This window comes from Entelurus aequoreus, linkage group LG16, assembly GCF_033978785.1.
Source record: "Entelurus aequoreus isolate RoL-2023_Sb linkage group LG16, RoL_Eaeq_v1.1, whole genome shotgun sequence".
Taxonomy (NCBI): domain Eukaryota; kingdom Metazoa; phylum Chordata; class Actinopteri; order Syngnathiformes; family Syngnathidae; genus Entelurus; species Entelurus aequoreus.
In genome coordinates this window covers 17908171-17929913 of record NC_084746.1, presented here as the reverse complement: position 1 = coordinate 17929913, position 21743 = coordinate 17908171, and the positions used below count along the sequence as shown (strand labels likewise).

At 38.1% G+C, this 21743-nt stretch overlaps 1 protein-coding gene across 1 annotated transcript in view; it reads left to right on the top strand.

Moving 5' to 3' along the window:
- The first annotated feature begins 7628 nt into the window (after positions 1-7628).
- wls (Wnt ligand secretion mediator) overlaps positions 7629-21743 on the top strand; it is a 79584-nt gene continuing 65469 nt past the window's right edge. The window contains exon 1 of the mRNA XM_062023462.1: positions 7629-7917. Coding sequence (XP_061879446.1) covers positions 7812-7917 — 106 coding nt within the window. The 5' untranslated portion in view covers positions 7629-7811. The remainder of the gene's footprint in view (positions 7918-21743) is intronic.

Here is a 21743-nt window from a genome sequence, read left to right as displayed (position 1 = left end):
TCAACCCTTTCCGAAGGGGCAGAAATCGTATCAAAACCAATTATTTTCCAACAAAAAAAACACAGATATTTTCTCAAATTAAACAAGGAAACACTAAAATGACGATCAAATGAAGCTATTATAAACCCAATATTGCGACTCCATTGGTATTGATGCAATCTACAATTGTATCGACTCACTCCCTGCACAACCTGCCGAAAGGGCAGAAATCGTATCAAAACCAATTATTCTCCAACAAAAAGCCACATATATTTTCTAAAATTAAAAAAGGAAACACTAAAATTACGATCAAATGACGCTAGTATAAACCCAATATTGCGACTCCATTGGTATCGATGCAATTGACACTTGTATCGACTCACTCCCTGCACAACCTGTTCCGAAGGGGCAGAAATCGTATCAAAACCAATTATTTTCCAACAAAAAAACACAGATATTTTCTAAAATTATACAAGAAAACACTAAAATTACGATCAAATGACGCTATTATAAACCCAATATTCCGACGCCATTGGTATCAATGCAACCAACACTTGTATCGACTCACTCCCTGCTCAACCCGTTCCGAAAGAGCAGAAATTGTATCAAACCTAATTATTTTCCAACAAAAAAAACATAGATATTTTCTAAAATCAAACAAGAAAACTCTAAAATTACGATCAAATGACGCTACTATAAACCCAATATTGCGACTCCATTGGTATCGATTCAATCAACACTTGTATCGACTCACTCCCTGCTCAACCCCTCCCAAAAGGGCAGAAATCGTATCAAAACCAATTATGTTCCAACAAAAAAAAACACAAATATATTTTTAAAATTACACAAGAAAAAACTAAAATTACGATCAAATGACGCTATTACAAACCCAATATTGCGACGCCATTGGTATCGATGCAATTAACACTTGTATCAACTCACTCCCTGCTCAACCCGTTCGGAAAGGGCAGAAATCGTATCAAAACCAGTTATTTTCCAACAAAAAAACAAATATAAATTCTAAAATCAAACAAGAAAATACTAAAATGACGATCAAATGACACTATTATAAACCCAATATTGCGACACCATTGGTATCGATACAACTGACACTTGTATCGACTCACTCCCTGCTCAACCCGTCCCTAAGGGGCAGAAATCGTATCAAAACCAATTATTTTCCAACAAAAAAAAACACAAATATTTTTTTTAAATAAACAAAAAAACACTAAAGTTACGATCAAATTACGCTATTATAAACCCAATATTCCGACGCCATTGGTATCGATGCAACCAACACTTGTATCTACTCACTCCCTGCTCAACCCGTTCGGAAGGGGCAGAAATCGTATCAAAACCAGTTATTTTTCAACAAAAAAACTAATATAGATTCTAAAATCAAACAAGAAAACACTAAAATGACGATCAAATGACACTATTATAAACCCAATATTGCGACACCATTGGTATCGATACAACTGACACTTGTATCGACTCACTCCCTGCTCAACCCGTCCCGAAGGGGCAGAAATCGTATCAAAACCAATTATTTTCCAACAAAAAAAAAACACAAATATTTTTTTTTTAAATAAACAAGAAAACACTAAAATTACGATCAAATGATGCTATTATAAACCCAATATTCCGACGCCATTGGTATCGATGCAACCGACACTTGTATCTACTCACTACCTGCTCAACCCGTTCCGAAAGGGCAGAAATTGTACCAAACCTAATTATTTTCCAACAAAAAAACCACATATATTTTCTAAAATCAAACAAGAAAATACTAAAATTACGATCAAATGACGCTATTACAAACCCAATATTGCGAAGCCATTGGTATAGACACAACTGACACTCGTATCGACCCACGCCTTGCGCAACCCGTCCCGAAGGGGTAGAAATCGTATCAAAACCAACTAATTTTCAACAAAAAAACACAAATATTTACTAAAATTAAACAACAAAACAGTCAAATTACGATCAAATGATGCTATTATAAACCCAATATTGCGACGCCATTGGTATCGATTCAATCAACACTTGTATCGACTCACTTCCTGCTCAACCTGTCCCAAAAGGGCAGAAATCGTATCAAAACCAATTATGTTCCAACAAAAAAAACACAAATATATTTTTAAAATTAAACAATAAAAGACTAAAATTACGATCAAATGACACTATTATAAACCCAACATTACGACGCCATTGGTATCGATGTAATTGACACTTGTATCGACTCACTCCCTGCTCAACCCATTCCGAAAGGGCAGAAATTGTATCAAAACCAATTATTTTCCAACAAAAAACCACATATATTTTCTAAAATTAAACAAGGAAACACTAAAATTACGATCAAATGACGCTATTATAAACCCAATATTGCGACACTATTGGTATCGATACAACTGACACTTGTATCGACTCACTCCCTGCTCAACCCGTCCCGAAAGGGCAGAAATCGTATCAAAACCAATTATTTTCCAACAAAAAAAACACAAATATTTTTTAAAAATTAAACAAGAAAACACTAAAATTACGATCAAATGACGCTTTTATAAACTCAATATTGCGACGCCATTGGTATCGATGCAACCGACACTTGTATCGACTCACGCCCTGCACAACCCGTCCCTAAGGGGCAGAAATCGTATCAAAACCAATTATTTTCCAACAAAAAAAAAACACAAATATTTTTTTTAAATAAACAAGAAAACACTAAAGTTACGATCAAATTACGCTATTATAAACCCAATATTCCGACGCCATTGGTATCGATGCAACCAACACTTGTATCTACTCACTCCCTGCTCAACCCGTTCGGAAGGGGCAGAAATCGTATCAAAACCAGTTATTTTTCAACAAAAAAACTAATATAGATTCTAAAATCAAAAAAGAAAACACTAAAATGACGATCAAATGACACTATTATAAACCCAATATTGCGACACCATTGGTATCGATACAACTGACACTTGTATCGACTCACTCCCTGCTCAACCCGTCCCGAAGGGGCAGAAATCGTATCTACACCAATTATTTTCCAACAAAAAAAAAACACAAATATTTTTTTTTTAAATAAACAAGAAAACACTAAAATTACGATCAAATGATGCTATTATAAACCCAATATTCCGACGCCATTGGTATCGATGCAACCGACACTTGTATCTACTCACTACCTGCTCAACCCGTTCCGAAAGGGCAGAAATTGTACCAAACCTAATTATTTTCCAACAAAAAAACCACATATATTTTCTAAAATCAAACAAGAAAATACTAAAATTACGATCAAATGACGCTATTACAAACCCAATATTGCGAAGCCATTGGTATAGACACAACTGACACTCGTATCGACCCACGCCTTGCGCAACCCGTCCCGAAGGGGTAGAAATCGTATCAAAACCAACTAATTTTCAACAAAAAAACACAAATATTTACTAAAATTAAACAACAAAACAGTAAAATTACGATCAAATGATGCTATTATAAACCCAATATTGCGACGCCATTGGTATCGATTCAATCAACACTTGTATCGACTCACTTCCTGCTCAACCTGTCCCAAAAGGGCAGAAATCGTATCAAAACCAGTTATTTTCCAACAAAAAAACAAATATAAATTCTAAAATCAAACAAGAAAATACTAAAATGACGATCAAATGACACTATTATAAACCCAATATTGCGACACCATTGGTATCGATACAACTGACACTTGTATCGACTCACTCCCTGCTCAACCTGTCCCTAAGGGGCAGAAATCGTATCAAAACCAATTATTTTCCAACAAAAAAAAACACAAATATTTTTTTTAAATAAACAAGAAAACACTAAAGTTACGATCAAATTACGCTATTATAAACCCAATATTCCGACGCCATTGGTATCGATGCAACCAACACTTGTATCTACTCACTACCTGCTCAACCCGTTCGGAAGGGGCAGAAATCGTATCAAAACCAGTTATTTTTCAACAAAAAAACTAATATAGATTCTAAAATCAAACAAGAAAACACTAAAATGACAATCAAATGACACTATTATAAACCCAATATTGCAACACCATTGGTATCGATACAACTGACACTTGTATCGACTCACTCCCTGCTCAACCCGTCCCGAAGGGGCAGAAATCGTATCAAAACCAATTATTTTCCAACAAAAAAAAAACACAAATATTTTTTTTTTAAATAAACAAGAAAACACTAAAATTACGATCAAATGATGCTATTATAAACCCAATATTCCGACGCCATTGGTATCGATGCAACCGACACTTGTATCTACTCACTACCTGCTCAACCCGTTCCGAAAGGGCAGAAATTGTACCAAACCTAATTATTTTCCAACAAAAAAACCACATATATTTTCTAAAATCAAACAAGAAAATACTAAAATTACGATCAAATGACGCTATTACAAACCCAATATTGCGAAGCCATTGGTATAGACACAACTGACACTCGTATCGACCCACGCCTTGCGCAACCCGTCCCGAAGGGGTAGAAATCGTATCAAAACCAACTAATTTTCAACAAAAAAACACAAATATTTACTAAAATTAAACAACAAAACAGTCAAATTACGATCAAATGATGCTATTATAAACCCAATATTGCGACGCCATTGGTATCGATTCAATCAACACTTGTATCGACTCACTTCCTGCTCAACCTGTCCCAAAAGGGCAGAAATCGTATCAAAACCAATTATGTTCCAACAAAAAAAACACAAATATATTTTTAAAATTAAACAATAAAAGACTAAAATTACGATCAAATGACACTATTATAAACCCAACATTACGACGCCATTGGTATCGATGTAATTGACACTTGTATCGACTCACTCCCTGCTCAACCCATTCCGAAAGGGCAGAAATTGTATCAAAACCAATTATTTTCCAACAAAAAACCACATATATTTTCTAAAATTAAACAAGGAAACACTAAAATTACGATCAAATGAGGCTATTATAAACCCAATATTGCGACACTATTGGTATCGATACAACTGACACTTGTATCGACTCACTCCCTGCTCAACCCGTCCCGAAAGGGCAGAAATCGTATCAAAACCAATTATTTTCCAACAAAAAAAACACAAATATTTTTTAAAAATTAAACAAGAAAACACTAAAATTACGATCAAATGACGCTTTTATAAACTCAATATTGCGACGCCATTGGTATCGATGCAACCGACACTTGTATCGACTCACGCCCTGCACAACCCGTCCCTAAGGGGCAGAAATCGTATCAAAACCAATTATTTTCCAACAAAAAAACACAAATATTTGCTAAAATTAAACAAGAAAACACTAAAATTACGCTCAAATGACGCTATTATAAACCCAATATTGCGACACCATTGGTATCGATGTAGTTGACACTTGTATTGACTCCCTGCTCAACCCGTCCCAAGAGGGCAGAAATCGTATCAAAACCAATTATGTTCCAACAAAAAAAACAAAATTTTATTTTTTTATTAAACAAGAAAACACAAAAATTAAGATCAAATGACGCTATTATAAACCCAATATTGCGACACCATTGGTATCGATGCAATTGACACTCGTATCGACTCACTCCCTGCTCAACCCGTTCCGAAGGGGCAGAAATCGTATCAAAACCAATTATTTTCCAACAAAAAAAAACACAAATATTTTTTTTGAATTAAACAAGAAAACACTAAAATTACGATCAAATGACGCTATTATAAACTCAACATTGCGACACCATTGGTATCGATGCAATTGACACTTGTATCTACTCACTCCCTGCTCAACCCGTTCCGAAATGGCAGAAATTGTATCAAACCTAATTATTTTCCAACAAAAAAAATCCCCGGATATTTTCTAAAATCAAACAAGAAAACACTAAAATGACGATCAAATGACGCTATTATAAACCCAATATTGCGACTCCATTGGTATCGATGCAACTGACACTTGTATCGACTCACTCCCTGCACAACCTGTTCCGAAAGGGCAGAAATCGTATCAAAACCAATTATTTTCCAACAAAAAAAACACATATTTTCTAAAATCAAACAAGGAGACACTAAAATTACGATCAAATGACGCTATTATATTGCGACACAATTGGTATCGACACAACCGACACTTGTATCGACCCAATCCCTGCTCAACCCGTTCCGAAAGGGCAGAAATCGTATCAAAACCAATTATTTCCAACAAAAAACACAGTTGTTTCTACAATTAAACAAGAACACACAAAAATTATCCGAGGTCGGGTCGCGGGGGCAGCAACCTAAGCAGGGAAGCCCAGACTTCCCTCTCTCCAGCCACTTCGTCCAGCTCTTCCCGGAGGATCCCGAGGCGTTCCCAGGCCAGCCGGGAGACATAGTCTTCCCAACGTGTCCTGGGTCTTCCCCGTGGCCTCCTACCGGTCGGACGTGCCCTAAACACCTCCCTAGGGAGGCGTTCGGGTGGCATCCTGACTAGATGCCCGAACCACCTCATCTGGCTCCTCAATTATTTTCCAACAAAAAAAAACACAAATATATTTTTTAAATTAAACAAGAAAACACAAAAATTACGATCAAATGACGCTATTATAAACTCAATATTGCGACGCCATTGGTATCGATGCAACCTACACCTGTATCTACTCACTCCCTGCTCAACCCGTTCCGAAAGGGCAGAAATTGTATCAAACCTAATTGTTTTCCAACAAAAAAACACATATATTTTCTAAAATCCAACAAGAAAACACTAAAATGACGATCAAATGACGCTATTATAAACGCAATATTGCGACACAATTGGTATCGACACTTGTATCGACCCAATCCCTGCTCAACCCGTTCCGAAAGGGCAGAAATCGTATCAAAACCAATTATTTCCAACAAAAAAACCACAGATGTTTCTACAATCAAACAAGAAAACACAAAAATTACGATCAAATGACGCTATTATAAACACAATATTGCGACACCATTGGTATCAATGCAATCGACACTTGTTTCGACTCACTCGCTGCTCAACCCGCACCGAAAAGGCAGAAATCGTATCAAAACCAATTATTTTCCAACAAAAAAACCCACAAATATTTTCTAAAATTAAACAACAAAACATAAAAATCACTATTAAATGACGCTATTAATACACCAAATATTGCGACACCATTGGTATTGATACAATCAACACTTGTATCGACTCACTCCCTGCTCAACCCGAAGGGCAGCAATCGTATCAAAACCAATAATGTTTCAACTAAAAAAAACACAAGTATCTTTTTAAAATTAAACAAGAAAAGACTAAAATTACGATCAAATGACGCTATTATAAACCCAATATTGCGACGCCATTGGTATTGATGCAATTGACACTTGTATCGACTCACTCCCTGCTCAACCCGTTCCGAAAGCACAGAAATCGTATCAAAACCAAATATTTTCCAACAAAAAAACCACACATTTTTTCCTAAAATTAAACAAGAAAACACTACAATGACGATCAATAGACGCTATTGTAAACCCCTATATTGCGACACCATTGGTATCGGTGCAATCGACACTTGTATAGACTCACTCCTTGCTCAACTCTCTCTCTTCTGCTTAAGGATAAATCCGAGCTCTGTTCGGTCACGTGACCCAAGTGATTTTTTTTTTCTTTTCCCTCCTTGCGAGTTGAAAGGCGGGAGGGGGAGTGGGGGGCACGACTTCTTCTTCCTTCCCTGTTCGCGGATGCGGCGACTTGTCCTATTTTCATCCACATTGTTGTCTTTTTTTTTCATCCACATTGTTTTTTTCTCTCCCCCCCATCCACGTTGTTGTGTTCGCCCTCAGCCAGCGGCACCATGGCGGGAGCCATCATCGAAAACATGAGCACCAAAAAGTTGGTGATAGTGGGAGTGATCCTGCTTTTGTTCCAGGCGTTTGCCTTCATGGTGGGCGGCTTGATCGGTGAGTTTACTGCGCTCACTTTTTAGCCTTGTCGGTGTTCGCCGTGTGTCGAATGCTAACTTTTCCACTTCTCCACATGCCTCCATACTGACTTAAAAGTCGTCTTTTTGTTCTTTTGACTACATTTTGACGCCTTGAAACCTTCACTTTGACTCCTCCGGCGTATACTTTTTGTCAAGGTGTTTCTGGTCTAAACCTCCATACTTACCGCCTCCATCTTTAAAAACCAGCCTAGTTTTCACTGGTTCCGTCCAAAAGTCTCTACTGGCGTCCCCCCTCCTCCAAACACACATTTTTGCTGCAAATTCCTAAAAACATGAGTGTTCCTGTTGTATGGAGGACCTTGGACAACATAAAACCCTTTGGCAGATCCTTACATGGACATTTTAACTTTGGGGGTCCAATCTTGTGGTTTACAGAACTGAGGGGTTCATCAAGGCACCCCCTTCAGTCCTCTGCTTTTTTGCTGGTTGCTATTTTTTCTCGTAAAATGAGTTACAGCGTCTTACTTTTTCCAGCCTAATTCCAAACTGGACTACATTAATTTTTGTCCTCAAAATTCTACATACAATACAATACAAAAGATTTATGTAATTTCTAATAAATCACATGTACAAATATATGTCAATATAAATAATACATTAATTAATGATGAAAAAACATAAGACTGAGAGAAGCAGTATAAATAACGTAGAAAATAACAATTAAAACATGATCAGTAAAAAGCATGATTAAAAAGGTGTGTCTCTAAAAAAATATCAACGGTCTCTGCAGTCCTATTTGGGTCATGCCACTCCAAAAATTAACAAGAACTTAATTATTAGACAAAATATTACAAACATACAGTACAGGCCAAAAGTTCCAAAACATGTTTTCAGTTGTTTCATAACTCCATTCCTTCATAGTTTTGATGCCTTCGGTGACAATCTAGAAGGTAAATAGTCATGAAAATAACGAAAACGCATTGAATGAGGAGAACTTTGAATGAACACGTGGAGTTTTGAAACAACTGAAAAGATGTTTTATATTCTATTTTCTTGAAAATAGCCACCCTTTGCTCTGATTACTTTTTCGCACACTCTTGGGATTCTCTTGATGAGCTTCAGGAGGTAGTCACCTGAAATGGCTTTCACTTCACAGGTGTCATAGTTTTGATGCCTTCAGTGACAATCTACAATGTAAATCGTCATGAAGATAAAGAACATGCATTCAAATGAGGTGTGTCCAAACTATATATATATACCTATATATAGAGTACAGGCCAAAAGTTTGGACACACCTTCTCATTGAATGGGTTTTCTTTATTTTCATGACTATTTACATTGTAGATTGTCACTGAAGGCATCAAAACTATGAATGAACACATGTGGAGTTATGTACTTAACAAAAAAAGGTGAAATAACTGAAAACATGTTTTATATTATATTTTTTTCAAAATAGCCACCCTTTGCTCTGATTACTTTTTCGCACACTCTTGGCATTCTCTCGATGAGCTTTAAGAGGTAGTCACCTGAAATGGTTTTCACTTCACAGGTGTCATAGTTTTGATGCCATCAGTGACAAGCTACAATGTAAATAGTCATGAAGATAAAGAACACACATTGAAGTGACAAGGTGTGTCCAAACTTTATATATACATATATATATATATACACAGGCCAAAGGTTTGGACACACCTTCTCATCCAATGTGTTTTCTTTATTTTTATGACTATTTACATTGTAGATTGTCACTAAAGGCATCAACACTATGAATGAACACATGAGGAGTTATGTACTTAACAAAAAAAGGTGAAACAACTGAAAACATGTTTTATATTCTCGTTTCTTCAAAATAACCTCCATTTGCTCTGATTACTTTTTCGCACACTCTTGGCATTCTCTCGATGAGCTTCAAGAGGTAGTCACCTCAAATGGTTTTCACTTCACAGGTGTGCTTGAAGCTCATCAGGAGAATGCCAAGAGTGTGCAAAGCAGTAATCAGAGCAAAGGTTGGCTATTTTGAAGAAACTAGAATATAAAACATGTTTTCAGTTATTTCACCTTTTTTTGTTAAGTACATAATTCCACATGTGTTCATTCATAGTTTTGATGCTTTCAGTGACAATCTACAATGTCCAATAGTCATGAAAATAAAGAAAATGCTTTGAATGAGAAGGTGTGTCCAAACTTTTGGCCTGCACTATAAGTATTCAGACCCTTTACTCAATAATTGATGCACCTTTGGCAGAAATTCCAGCCTCAAGTATTTTTGGACACGATGCCACAAACTTGGCACACCTATCTTTGGGCACTTTCTCTCATTCCTCTTTGCAGCACCTCTCAAGCTCCATCAGATTGGATGGGAAGGTTTTCATCCAGGATGTCTCTGTACATTGCTGCATTCATCTTAGTCTAGTCAGGGAGGGGACCAAGACCATGGTCACGCTGTCAGAGCTACAGCATTCCTCTGTGGAGAGAGGAGATCCTTCCAGAAGGACAATCCACCAATCAGTGGCCAGACGGAAGCCATTTCTTAGTCAAAAGTTTGCTGAAGTGCACCTGAGAGACTCTCAGACCATGAGAAACTGATTAGACAAAGATTGAAGTCTTTGGTGTGAATGTTTGGAGGTAACCTTCTGGACTCATCACCAGGCCAATACCATCCCTACAGTGAAGCATGGTGGTGGTGGCAGCATCATGCTGTGGGGATGAGTTTTAGTGTCAGGAATTGGGAAACTAGTCAGGATAGAGGGAAAGATGAATGCAGCAATATACAGAGACATCCTGGATGAAAACCAACGCCTCCCCTCCAAGCTGATGGAGCTTAAAGGCCTACTGAAAGCCACTACTACCGACCACGCAGTCTGATAGTTTATATATCAATGATGAAATCTTAACATTGCAACACATGCCAATACGGCCGGGTTAACTTATAAAGTGCAAATTTAAATTTCCCGGGGAACTTCCGGTTCAAAACGCCTTTGGAGGATGACGTATGCGCGTGACGTCGCGACGTCCACGGAAGTGTTTGGACCCTTTTGGACACAATACACAGAGCTCTGTTTTCTTCGACAAAATTCCACAGTATTCTGGACATCTGTGTTGGTGAATCTTTTGCAATTTGTTTAATGAACAATGGAGGCTGCAAAGAAGAACGTTGTAGGTGGGATCGGTGTATGCGGCTGGCTGTAGCAACACAACAAGGAGGACTTTGTTGGATAGCAGACGCGCCAGCGGCGAACTCACCTTGACTTCCTACGTCTCCGGGCCACCGACCGCATCGTCGATCGCTGGAACGCAGTTGAGCACGGGTGTTGATGAGCAGAGGAGGGCTAGCTGGCGTAGGTGGAGCGCTAATGTTTTTATCATAGCTCTGACGAGGTCCCGTTGTTAAGATAGCGTCGTTAGCAACAGCATTGCTAGGCTTCGACAGGCGTCGAATACACATTAACCGTGTATTTACATGTCCAGTGTTTGGTTCTGTGTCTTCTGATAGTAGTATTGTTGATCTTCTGTCTATCCTTCCAGTCAGGGATTTATTTATTTTGTTTCTATCTGCATTTGAGACAGATGCTATCACGTTAGCTCATGCTAAAGAGCTTCGTCGATGTATTGTCGTGGAGATAAAAGTCACTGTTAATGTCCATTTCGCCTTCTCGACTCTCATTTTCAAGAGGATATAGTATCCGAGGTGGTTTAAAATACAAATTTGTGATCCACAATAGAAAAAGGAGAGAGTGTGGATTCCAATGAGCCAGCTTGTACCTAAGTTACGGTCAGAGCGAAAAAAGATATCCCTTGAACTGCATTCTAGTCCGTCACTCTAACTTTCCTCATCCACGAATCTTTCATCCTCGCTCAAATTAATGGGGTAATCGTCACTTTCTCGCTCCTAATATCTCTCGCTCCATTGTAAACAACGGGGAATTGTGAGCAGCACTACTGTTTGTGACGTCACGCTACTTCCGGTAGGGGCAAGGTTTTTTTTATCAGCGAGCAAAAGTTGCGAACTTTATCGTCGATTTTCTCTACTAAGTCCTTTCAGCAAAAATATGGCAATATTGCGAAATGATCAAGTATGACACATAGAATGGATCTGCTATTCCCGTTTAAATAAAAAATAAAAAATTCAGTAGGCCTTTAAGAGGTGCTGCAAAGAGGAAGGGTTGAAAGTGCCCAAAGATAGGTGTGCCAATATTTGTCCAGTAGTCATGTCTGAGTGTTGGCGCGAGGATGACGTCATAGGAGGTGGCATGTGACGTGAGTAGGTGTTGACAAACAAAAATGGACAACAACAACAAAAAATTTTGAAAAACAAAGGCAGAAGTAGCAGTGAACTCAACATTTAAAATGTTGCTTACTGGACTTTTTTTTGACAATGTCTTGACAAAGAAGAAAATGTTTCCTCTTGTTAATTCAAGGTAAAGTGTTGGTGGCACTTTATGTAAATAAGATGTGAATGTATTGGCCATTTATTGTTGTTTACTTGCTTGTTTTCATCATAGTTAATTTATACATAATTCCTTCAAATTATGATTCGAATTGTTGTTAAAACAAATCGTTACTCCCCTAAGGTTGTGTTTTTAAACCAAGTGATCGCTCCTTTCGTGGGAAAGTAATAACTGCCGGCGTCCAGAATAGCAACAATCAAGGCCATTTCAACTAAGAGTGGAAATGTTCCACAAAGTCAAGAAATTGCAATAATAGGTGGGTAGCAATAACGTGACCTAGAAGCACTTCTTTCTGGCTTTCAGGCGGTGGTCTAAGTCCTATTAGACTAGTGTTCATTTACCTGCATCAGTGCAGATTTAGGTTTATTGTGAAAGGTTTAGAGGCAAATATAGAAGTGATCATAAAATAATAGTTAAAATGGGATGGAGTGGATTTATACATCCTTAGGAAGAATATATTTTTAAAAGATTTAAAGCCTTTATCATCACCAAACTGCTACCTCACTTAATTTGACACTAACAATGATTTTGAGAAGAAAAGATTAGAGGCACATCATGTCTTTACATCTGAGGGGTCCGCAAATGAAACATTAATGGGTGAAAGACAGAGTTGGACTTATTGGTGCATCGCGAAGTAACGTATTTGATTGACATAACGAGTGCTGCTGTGATCAGGACGCTAAAGAGAAAAAGGATGAGTTTGTTTGCAGTTGATTTCCTGCTACAAATATTAGTCTCATCTACAATTCATGTCTGCAGTTGTTTTTATGCTGTGAAGTTGATATGTTGTCTCATTATTTAGCTGTAGATGTCCCTGTTGTTCAGCAATGTTTGCTAGCGATATGAAGATTCAGTAAATGCTGTTGAGATTTATTCATCTACTTTACTAATACTATGAAGGATATTTTCTTGATGCTAACAAATATCACCAACGGCGCTATGTTGTGGTCATCCGTATAGAATAAAACACTTGTCTTTCCTGCACAACAACAACTAAGTTTAGTTTCTGTTTTGAAAATGGACAAAGCAAATACGGTTAATTGGACCAACAATCACAATATTTATTACTAGGACTTAACATGACGTTAGTTTATTTGCACAAGCAGGTCTTCTAGTTATATTTAGGCGTAGCAACCACAAAAGAACACAAACTAATGCCATCTTTTGTCCTTTCTTTACGTTTAGTTCTGCTCTCAAACACTACTAATATAGCAGAGAATAAACTGGATTGCATCACAGAAAGTTTCTCAAACAAATCAAATGTTCAAACAAACATTTTACAAAGTGATCACTGCAGACACGAGCATGGTCCGATTGTATTCCACAAGATGATGAAAGTGATATTTTTAACTTTATTACCTTTTATAAACCACTTCTTTTGGGACTCTGTGGAAGATCTTTCCTATCTCTCTATTTGACCGACTGGAACACCCAAGAACAGACCAGCAATACGACATTTTCTGCTCAAACTCTACACTCACTCTCACTTGTTTCAATGCTATGCTCAAGCTGCTCGACCATCAATGAAATGAATGAATGAAACCACAAAGAAGAAAAACGGACATGACGTCATGTGCAACCCTTTTATACACTGGGAAATAATTTTAGTCCAGTTAAATAGTGCCAGGACAAAAAAGTCCTCAGGAATTTAATATTTAGAATACGCTTTAAAAATGTGCCCCAAAAAGCCGCAATGTGGTATTTAAAGCCCAATGTGGCGAGGGATGACTGTGTATGTCAGTTGTTTTATTTTGAAAAAATTCCATGAAACAAGTTATCCATATGTTAAAGGCCTACTGAAACCCACTACTACCGACCACGCAGTCTGATAGTTTATATATCAATGATGAAATCTTAACATTGCAACAAATGCCAATACGGCCAGGTTATATTAGTAAAGTGCAATGTTAAATTTCCCGCAAAATATTCTGCTGAAAACGTCTCTGTATGATGATGTTTGCGCGTGACGTCACGGATTGTGCGGACATTTTGGGACACCATTGTGGCCAGCTATTAAGTCGTCTGTTTTCATCGCAAAATTCCACAGTATTCTGGACATCTGTTTTGGTGAATCTTTTTCAATTTGTTTAATGAACAATGAAGACAGCAAAGAAGAAAGCTGTAGGTGGGAAGCAGTGTATTAGCGGCCGGCTGGACTCTTACCAGGAGGACTTTGAGTTGGATAGAAGACGCGCTACCGTGAGTACGCAGCTTTGGCTTCCAAACATTTGATCGCTTGCCCGTACGTGCGTGCTGCTATGTGCATGTCACGTACGTAACTTTGGGGAAATATATGTGCTGTATGAACTTTACGTAGGTGAACGGTACTTTGGGCTGTGGGATTGAGTGTGTTGTGCGGGTGTTTGAGTTGTATTGGTGGGTTATATGGACGGGAGGGGGGAGGTGTTTGTTATGTGGATTAATTTGTGGCATATTAAATATAAGCCTGGTTGTGCTGTGGCTAATAGAGTATATATATGTCTTGTGTTTATTTACTATTGTAGTCATTCCCAGCTGAATATCAGGTCCCACCCGCCTCTCACAGCATCTTCCCTATCTGAATCGCTTCCACTGCCCTCTAATCCTTCACTCTCACTTTCCTCATCCACAAATCTTTCACCCTCGCTCAAATTAATGGGGTAATCGTCACTTTCTCGGTCCGAATCGCTCTCGCTGCTGGTGGCCATGATTGTAAACATTGTGCAGATGTGAGGCGCTCCACAACCGGTGACGTCACGCTACTTCCGGTACAGGCAAGGCTTTTTTATCAGCGACCAAAAGTTGAGAACTTTATCGTCGATGTTCTCTACTAAATCGTTTCAGCAAAAATATGGCAATATCGCGGAATGATCAAGTATGACACATCGAATGGACCTGCTATCCTCGTTTAAATAAGAACATTTCATTTCAGTAGGCCTTTAAATGGCTGACAGATTAGATTAGTAATAAATGTAATTTATCTCCATCTCTTCTCCTTTCTTTACGTTTAGTTCTGCTCTCAAACACTACTAATATAGTAGAGAATAAACTGGATTGCATCACAGAAAGTTTCTCAAACAAATCAAATGTTCAAACAAACATTTTGCAAAGTGATCACTGCAGACACAAGCATGGTTCGATTGTATTCCACAAGATGACAAAAGTGATATTTTTGAAATACAAACAGATTCATTGGGTACAGATGATGAAATAATATTTTTAAGAGACTTTTCTTTCGTCGCACTTTAGCTTTTTTCTTGAACTTCATTACCTTTACTAACCACTTCTTTCAGGACTCTCTTAATAAGGTATTTCCTATCCCTCTATTTGAACGATTGAAACACCCAAGAACAGAACAGCAATACGACATTTTCTGCTCAGACTCTCACTTGTTTTAATGCTACGCTCAAGCTGCTCGACCATCGTGTCATTTAAACCGAAGAAGGAAGACGGACGTACACAACCCAGTATATAGTTGATGGGAAAGGCGGTAGCACAAACAGTGCTAGTCCAGTGGGGCCCAGGAGAAAGGCCGAGTGCTTGGCGTTCTTGTCCGCTCGCTGACAAATTAGCTCGTTGGGTTCCTCTGCGGCCGTGTAAGTACGCCCTAAGATGGTTTTAATGAAGCCAAATTCCTTTGTGTTTGCCTGGTGGCCCAGGCGTAGTGGGGCCAATGAAGTAGAAAGGGTGCCCCCTACCCTTGTTTCCCAACAAACCCGGGAGCGTAGCATGGGGTCGGCCGGCTGCAGCGACGGCCATTATTCTGGACACTCTGTGGGGGCACTGAAGCACCAGACCCTTGAATGCAGGGAGGATTCAGATAACTGGATTGGACTCAGTTTGGTGTCATTGTGTCCTTTTGTTGAAGACAACCCTAAGCATACTAGAAACTAGGGACGCTCCAATCAGGGTTTTATGAAGCCGATACCGATCATCCATGAGTGAGATCGGCTGATATCAATGCAGATCATATGATTAGCTGCAAATGTTTCTAGAGATGTCCGATAATGGCTTTTTTGCCGATATTCCGATATTGTCCAACTCTTAATTACGGATTCTGATATCAACCGATACCGATATATACAGTTGTGGAATTAACACATTGAGTTTGAGTTTGAGTTTATTTCGAACATGCAAGCATACAACATGATACATCACAATTTCCAGTTTCTTTTCAACATGTTCGAAAAGGAGTAGGAAGAAGCAGAGCTTATTTAATCCTACCCCTTTTCTTTACATAACAGTTGCAAAACTTTTTGTTCACTTCCTGTTCACAATTTTTTCACAATAAACTCCATAAGTAATCACAATAAAAATAAATAAATAAATAATAGTAAGAATTTAATAATAATAATTGGTGAAGTAAGTCATATTTCATATGATGAGATAAGTAAGATTACTTTAAGAATGAATGAATGGATGGATGAAATAAATTGAGAATGTTTGTCATGGTTCTTCTTCTTTTTACTTTGTAAACACTTTAAGTTTGAAGAGTTTCTTGAAGTGTATCATATTAGTACATTGTTTGATTGCTTTGCTTAATCCATTCCATAATTTAATTCCACATACTGATATACTGAAGGTCTTAAGTGTTGTACGTGCAAACAAATGTTTTAAATTACGTTTTTCTCTAAGATTATATTTCTCCTCTTTTTTTGAGAAGAATTGTTGTATATTCTTGGGTAGCAGGTTATAGTTTGCTTTGTGCATAATTTTAGCTGTTTGCAAATTCACTATGTCGTGGAATTTCAGTATTTTTGATTCAATAAATAAAGGGTTTGTATGTTCTCTATATCCAACATTATGTATTATTCTAACTGATCTTTTTTGTAACACCGTTAATGAATGAAGTGTACTTTTGTAATTATTTCCCCATATTTCTACACAGTAGCTCAGATATGGTAACACTAGTGAGCAGTAGAGAATATGAAGGGATTTTTGGTCTAGAACATGTTTTGCTTTATTCATTATTGACGTGTTTCTTGCAACTTTATGTTGTATATTTTTTACTTGAGATTTCCAGTTCAATTTATCAATCATTATACCTAGAAATTTGGTTTCGTTTACTCTTTCAATTTCTATTCCGTCTATTTGTATTTGTGTTTGACTTTCTCTTCTACTGTTACCAAATAGCATTATTTTAGTTTTACTAAGATTCAACGATAGTCTGTTTTTGTCAAACCATCTTTTTAATTTGTTAATTTCTTCTGTTATTATTTGTATTATCTCCTGTGTGTTCTCTCCTGAACAAAACGCTGTTGTATCATCCGCAAATAATACTAACTTTAAATCTTTTGTAACTTTACAAATGTCATTTATATAGAGATTGAATAATTTAGGTCCTAGTATTGATCCCTGAGGTACACCACAGGATATATTTAGCGTTGTAGACGTGTGTTCGCCTAGCTTCACGTATTGTTTCCTGTTCGTTAGATAACTTCTTATCCAGTTTAAGACTAACCCTCTGATGCCATATCGTTCTAGTTTTTTTATTAAAATATTGTGATTAATTGTGTCAAATGCTTTAGTTAGATCCATAAAAACCGCTGCCGCACATTTTTTACTATCTATTGCATTGGTAATTTCTTCTGTAATTTCAATTAAAGCCATTGAAGTTGAAACATTAGCTCTGTATCCATATTGGTTCTCTTCGAGTATTCTATTTTTATTCATGAAACTTTCTAATCTGTTATTGAACAGTTTTTCAATGATTTTAGAAAATTGTGGAAGTAGAGAAACAGGTCTATAATTTGTAAATTGATGTTTGTCTCCAGTCTTATAAATTGGTGCAACTTTAGCTATTTTCATTTTGTTTGGAAATGTACCTGTTTGAAATGATAGGTTACTAATATACATTAATGGTCCTGAGATCTCTTCAATAACCTTTTTTATCGTTTCCATATCAATTCCGTTACAATCAGTTGAAGTCTTAGATTTACATTTTTTCACGATTGTAACTATTTCCTCCTGTGTCACATTACTGAGGAACCTGGAGTTGGGATTTTGCTCTATGGTATCATTATAGTCCTCAATTGGAACTGGGTCTGGAATCCTTTCTTCCAATTTTGGTCCAATATCTACAAAATAATTATTATGCCTAATTTTGTTGTGATGCCCCGCTGGATGCATTAAACAATGTAACTAGGTTTTCCAAAATAAATAAACTAAAGTTATGGAAAAAAATGCCAACATGGCACTGCCATATTTATTATTGAAGTCACAAAGTGCATTATTACTTTTTTAACATGCCTCAAAACAGCAGCTTGGAATTCATTACCTTTACTATACCGAGCTATACCGGGTGGTATAGCTCGGTTGGTAGAGCGGCCGTGCCAGCAACTTGAGGGTTGCAGGTTCGATCCCCGCTTCCGCCATCCTAGTCACTGCAGTTGTGTCCTTGGGCAAGACACTTTACCCACCTGCTCCCAGTGCCACCCACACTGGTTTGAATGTAACTTAGATATTGGGTTTCACTATGTAAAGCGCTTTGAGTCACTTGAGAAAAAGCGCTATATAAATGTAATTCACTTCACTAATTCACTACTAACCACTTCTTTCAGGACTCTCTTAAAAAGGTATTTCCTATCCTAGGTTGTGGTGGGCGGGGTATTGGGGTAGGGGGTAGCGGGGGGTGTATATTGTAGCGTCCCGGAAGAGTTAGTGCTGCAGGGGGTTCTGGGTATTTGTTATGTTGTGTTTATGTTGTGTTACGGTGCGGATGTTCTCCCCAATCCGCTGTTGTAATTTTTAATGTAAAGTAGCGTACAGGTCTAACTTCTGTTTGTCAGTAGACTCGCTGTGGAAGTGCTAAAAACTACCGGTGCAATAAAGATGACGGGGAGAAGACGTCTTCAAAGTGGAGCCATGTAAATAGGAAATACGGCGCATCCTGAAGCGACTGTCGGAAAGCAGCTTGAAGATGGTCTGTAAAACAAAATCTATGCAACATTTTGACCAAAGAACCACCATTACATGTTATATAGAACACAAGGAAGTGCTATAAATGTAGAAAACATATTTATAATATGACCCCTTTAATCGCCTTTTGTATGAAAATACACCTGAATAGACCGCTCATCGGCAGTGCACCTTTATAATCCGGTGCGCCCTATGGTCTGAAAAATACAGTAGTGTCAGTCAGAGGGGATCGGCATTAAAACACATAAATCGGAAATGGCCGATCGCATGCTTTTTCACGAAAATAAAATGAAAGTAGTGGGACATCCAGCCATTGAACCTACCCAAACTGAATAGAAATATAATTTTATTTTTTTTACTTGACAACATTAATTTTTTGTCCATGTCTCTACATGGTCACCATTTACAATTTCTCAATTTTTTTGTATTTCATGTAGCTGAGCTGTGGATTATTTAAATTATACCTATTTATTTTTACTTAACCCTTTGTGTGCTGTGGGACCCGTTTTCATTTTTTTTTAAAAGAAAAATTATACAATTAATTCATTTTTCAAACTGAGACTCACTGACTTTGGCTCATTTTCTGTGAAGAACATATTTAATGACCACACACCATACACCCCCTACACATTTATATTACATATAAGATGTCTGCATCCACTGAACCTGGGGCTAATAGAAGTGTGGAAATTGATGTTCTGTGTACCACACACACACACACACAGCAGGCCTAGACAGGAGGAGGACAGAGTGTAGGTACACAGAACATCAGAGGGTCAAATGTGCGAGAAAATGAGAGCAGACAGTGTTGACAAACAATGTTGCAACGTTGTGTGGGAACCGCAGGTGCAGAAACACAAAAGAAGAATCCCCGTGGGATGCAGAAACTGGCAGATAAATTTTCCGTGCAACGTTCATATTGTTGTTAGTCAGCCAGCGTTTGTGGGTCTGATGGACCCTTAGACTTAGACAAACTTTAATGACCCACAAGGGAAATTGTTCAAACCCGTTGCGTTTTGTGACTTTTAATGCCTCACAATCAAACACTTTTATGTTAAAATACTGAACAGATGTTTATTGGGATAAGGTTAACATCTGTTCAGTATTTTAACATAAAAGTGTTTGATTGTGAGGCATTAAAAGCCACAAAATGCAACGGGTCCATCAGACCCACAAACGCTGGCTGAGTAACAACAATATGAACATTACACAAGGGTTAAATTGATTATATTGGAGGCTTTCTTTTGCTTAATACGTTTAATTGCAATACCGTCGACTAGGCTGTGTGCGGTTTTGTGTCGGCAGTAAGACTGGAAGCAAACAATCGTCCTTCACGTGCTAAAACAGCAGTATGAATGACGACACGTTTACTGCATACATGCTGAACATTTGTTGATTGGACCGATCCCTGTTTTTCTGGCCTCAACATGCTTGTTTTCAGTTCCAGACACGCTTTCTTTGAGTAGTCTTAGAAGTAGTGATTACCGTCTTCTAGAACGTGTCACTAATCTTTCCCATGAGCTGAATCTGAAAAGTCTGGGCTTTGATGTGCAGCACCTCCACGAGGGGCTACTTTCCTGAATCACCTTTGACAGTGATTACAGCTCAGGGAGAAGTCTTGGATACATCACTACTAAAGGGTGATAGTGTTCCTCGTTCTCACAGATCTGCCTGACTAGAACTACGACTGTCATTCCAAAGCACCTGCATATACTAGGACGTATAAAGTGTCCTCCCACAATACGCTGCTTTAGTTAACATTTCCTCCTAACGCCCCTTAAAACACCTCATACTCACCTGACCTGCCAGAGAATAAGAAGGCCCAGCAGGAGGGATCCGTGTTGCCAACTTGACAACCATGTCGCTATATCGCGTATTGATACTCCATTAGATACCGTATTTTCCGAACCATAGGGCGCACCGGATTATAAGGTGCACTGCCGATGAGCGGGTCGAGTCAGGTTTATTTTCATACAAAAGGCACACCAGATTATAGGGCGCATTAAAGGGGTCATGTTATTATTATTTTTTTCTAAATGGAAAACACTTCCTTGTGGTCTACATTAGGTGTGTGGGGAAAAAATCGATTCAAATTCAAATCTCCATTCTCACGTTGTATGATTCAGTATCGATTCTCATTTTTCAAAAATCGATTTTCTTCCCCCGCTCCCGGCAATGTGTATGTGCCTTCTGGGCTACCGTAGGTATTGCGCAATAAGCAGCGTGGCTACCTGGTGGCTAGCTACTAAGGGGAGTGTAGTGTTGTTGTGTTGTCGCTAAAATGCAGGTAGAAGAAAAAGAAACGGAGCAGCCTAAAGAAGAAATACAACCGCCTCCGCAGACTTTGAAAGCAAACGTTTGGAGACACTTTGGATTTTACCGTGGCAAGAAAGGGCTTGACATGACTCATGCAATTTGCAGACTTTGCAACGCTAATGTTAAGTATTTTGGGAATACTTCAAATCCCCGCGCTCACTTGGACAGACACCACCCAGAG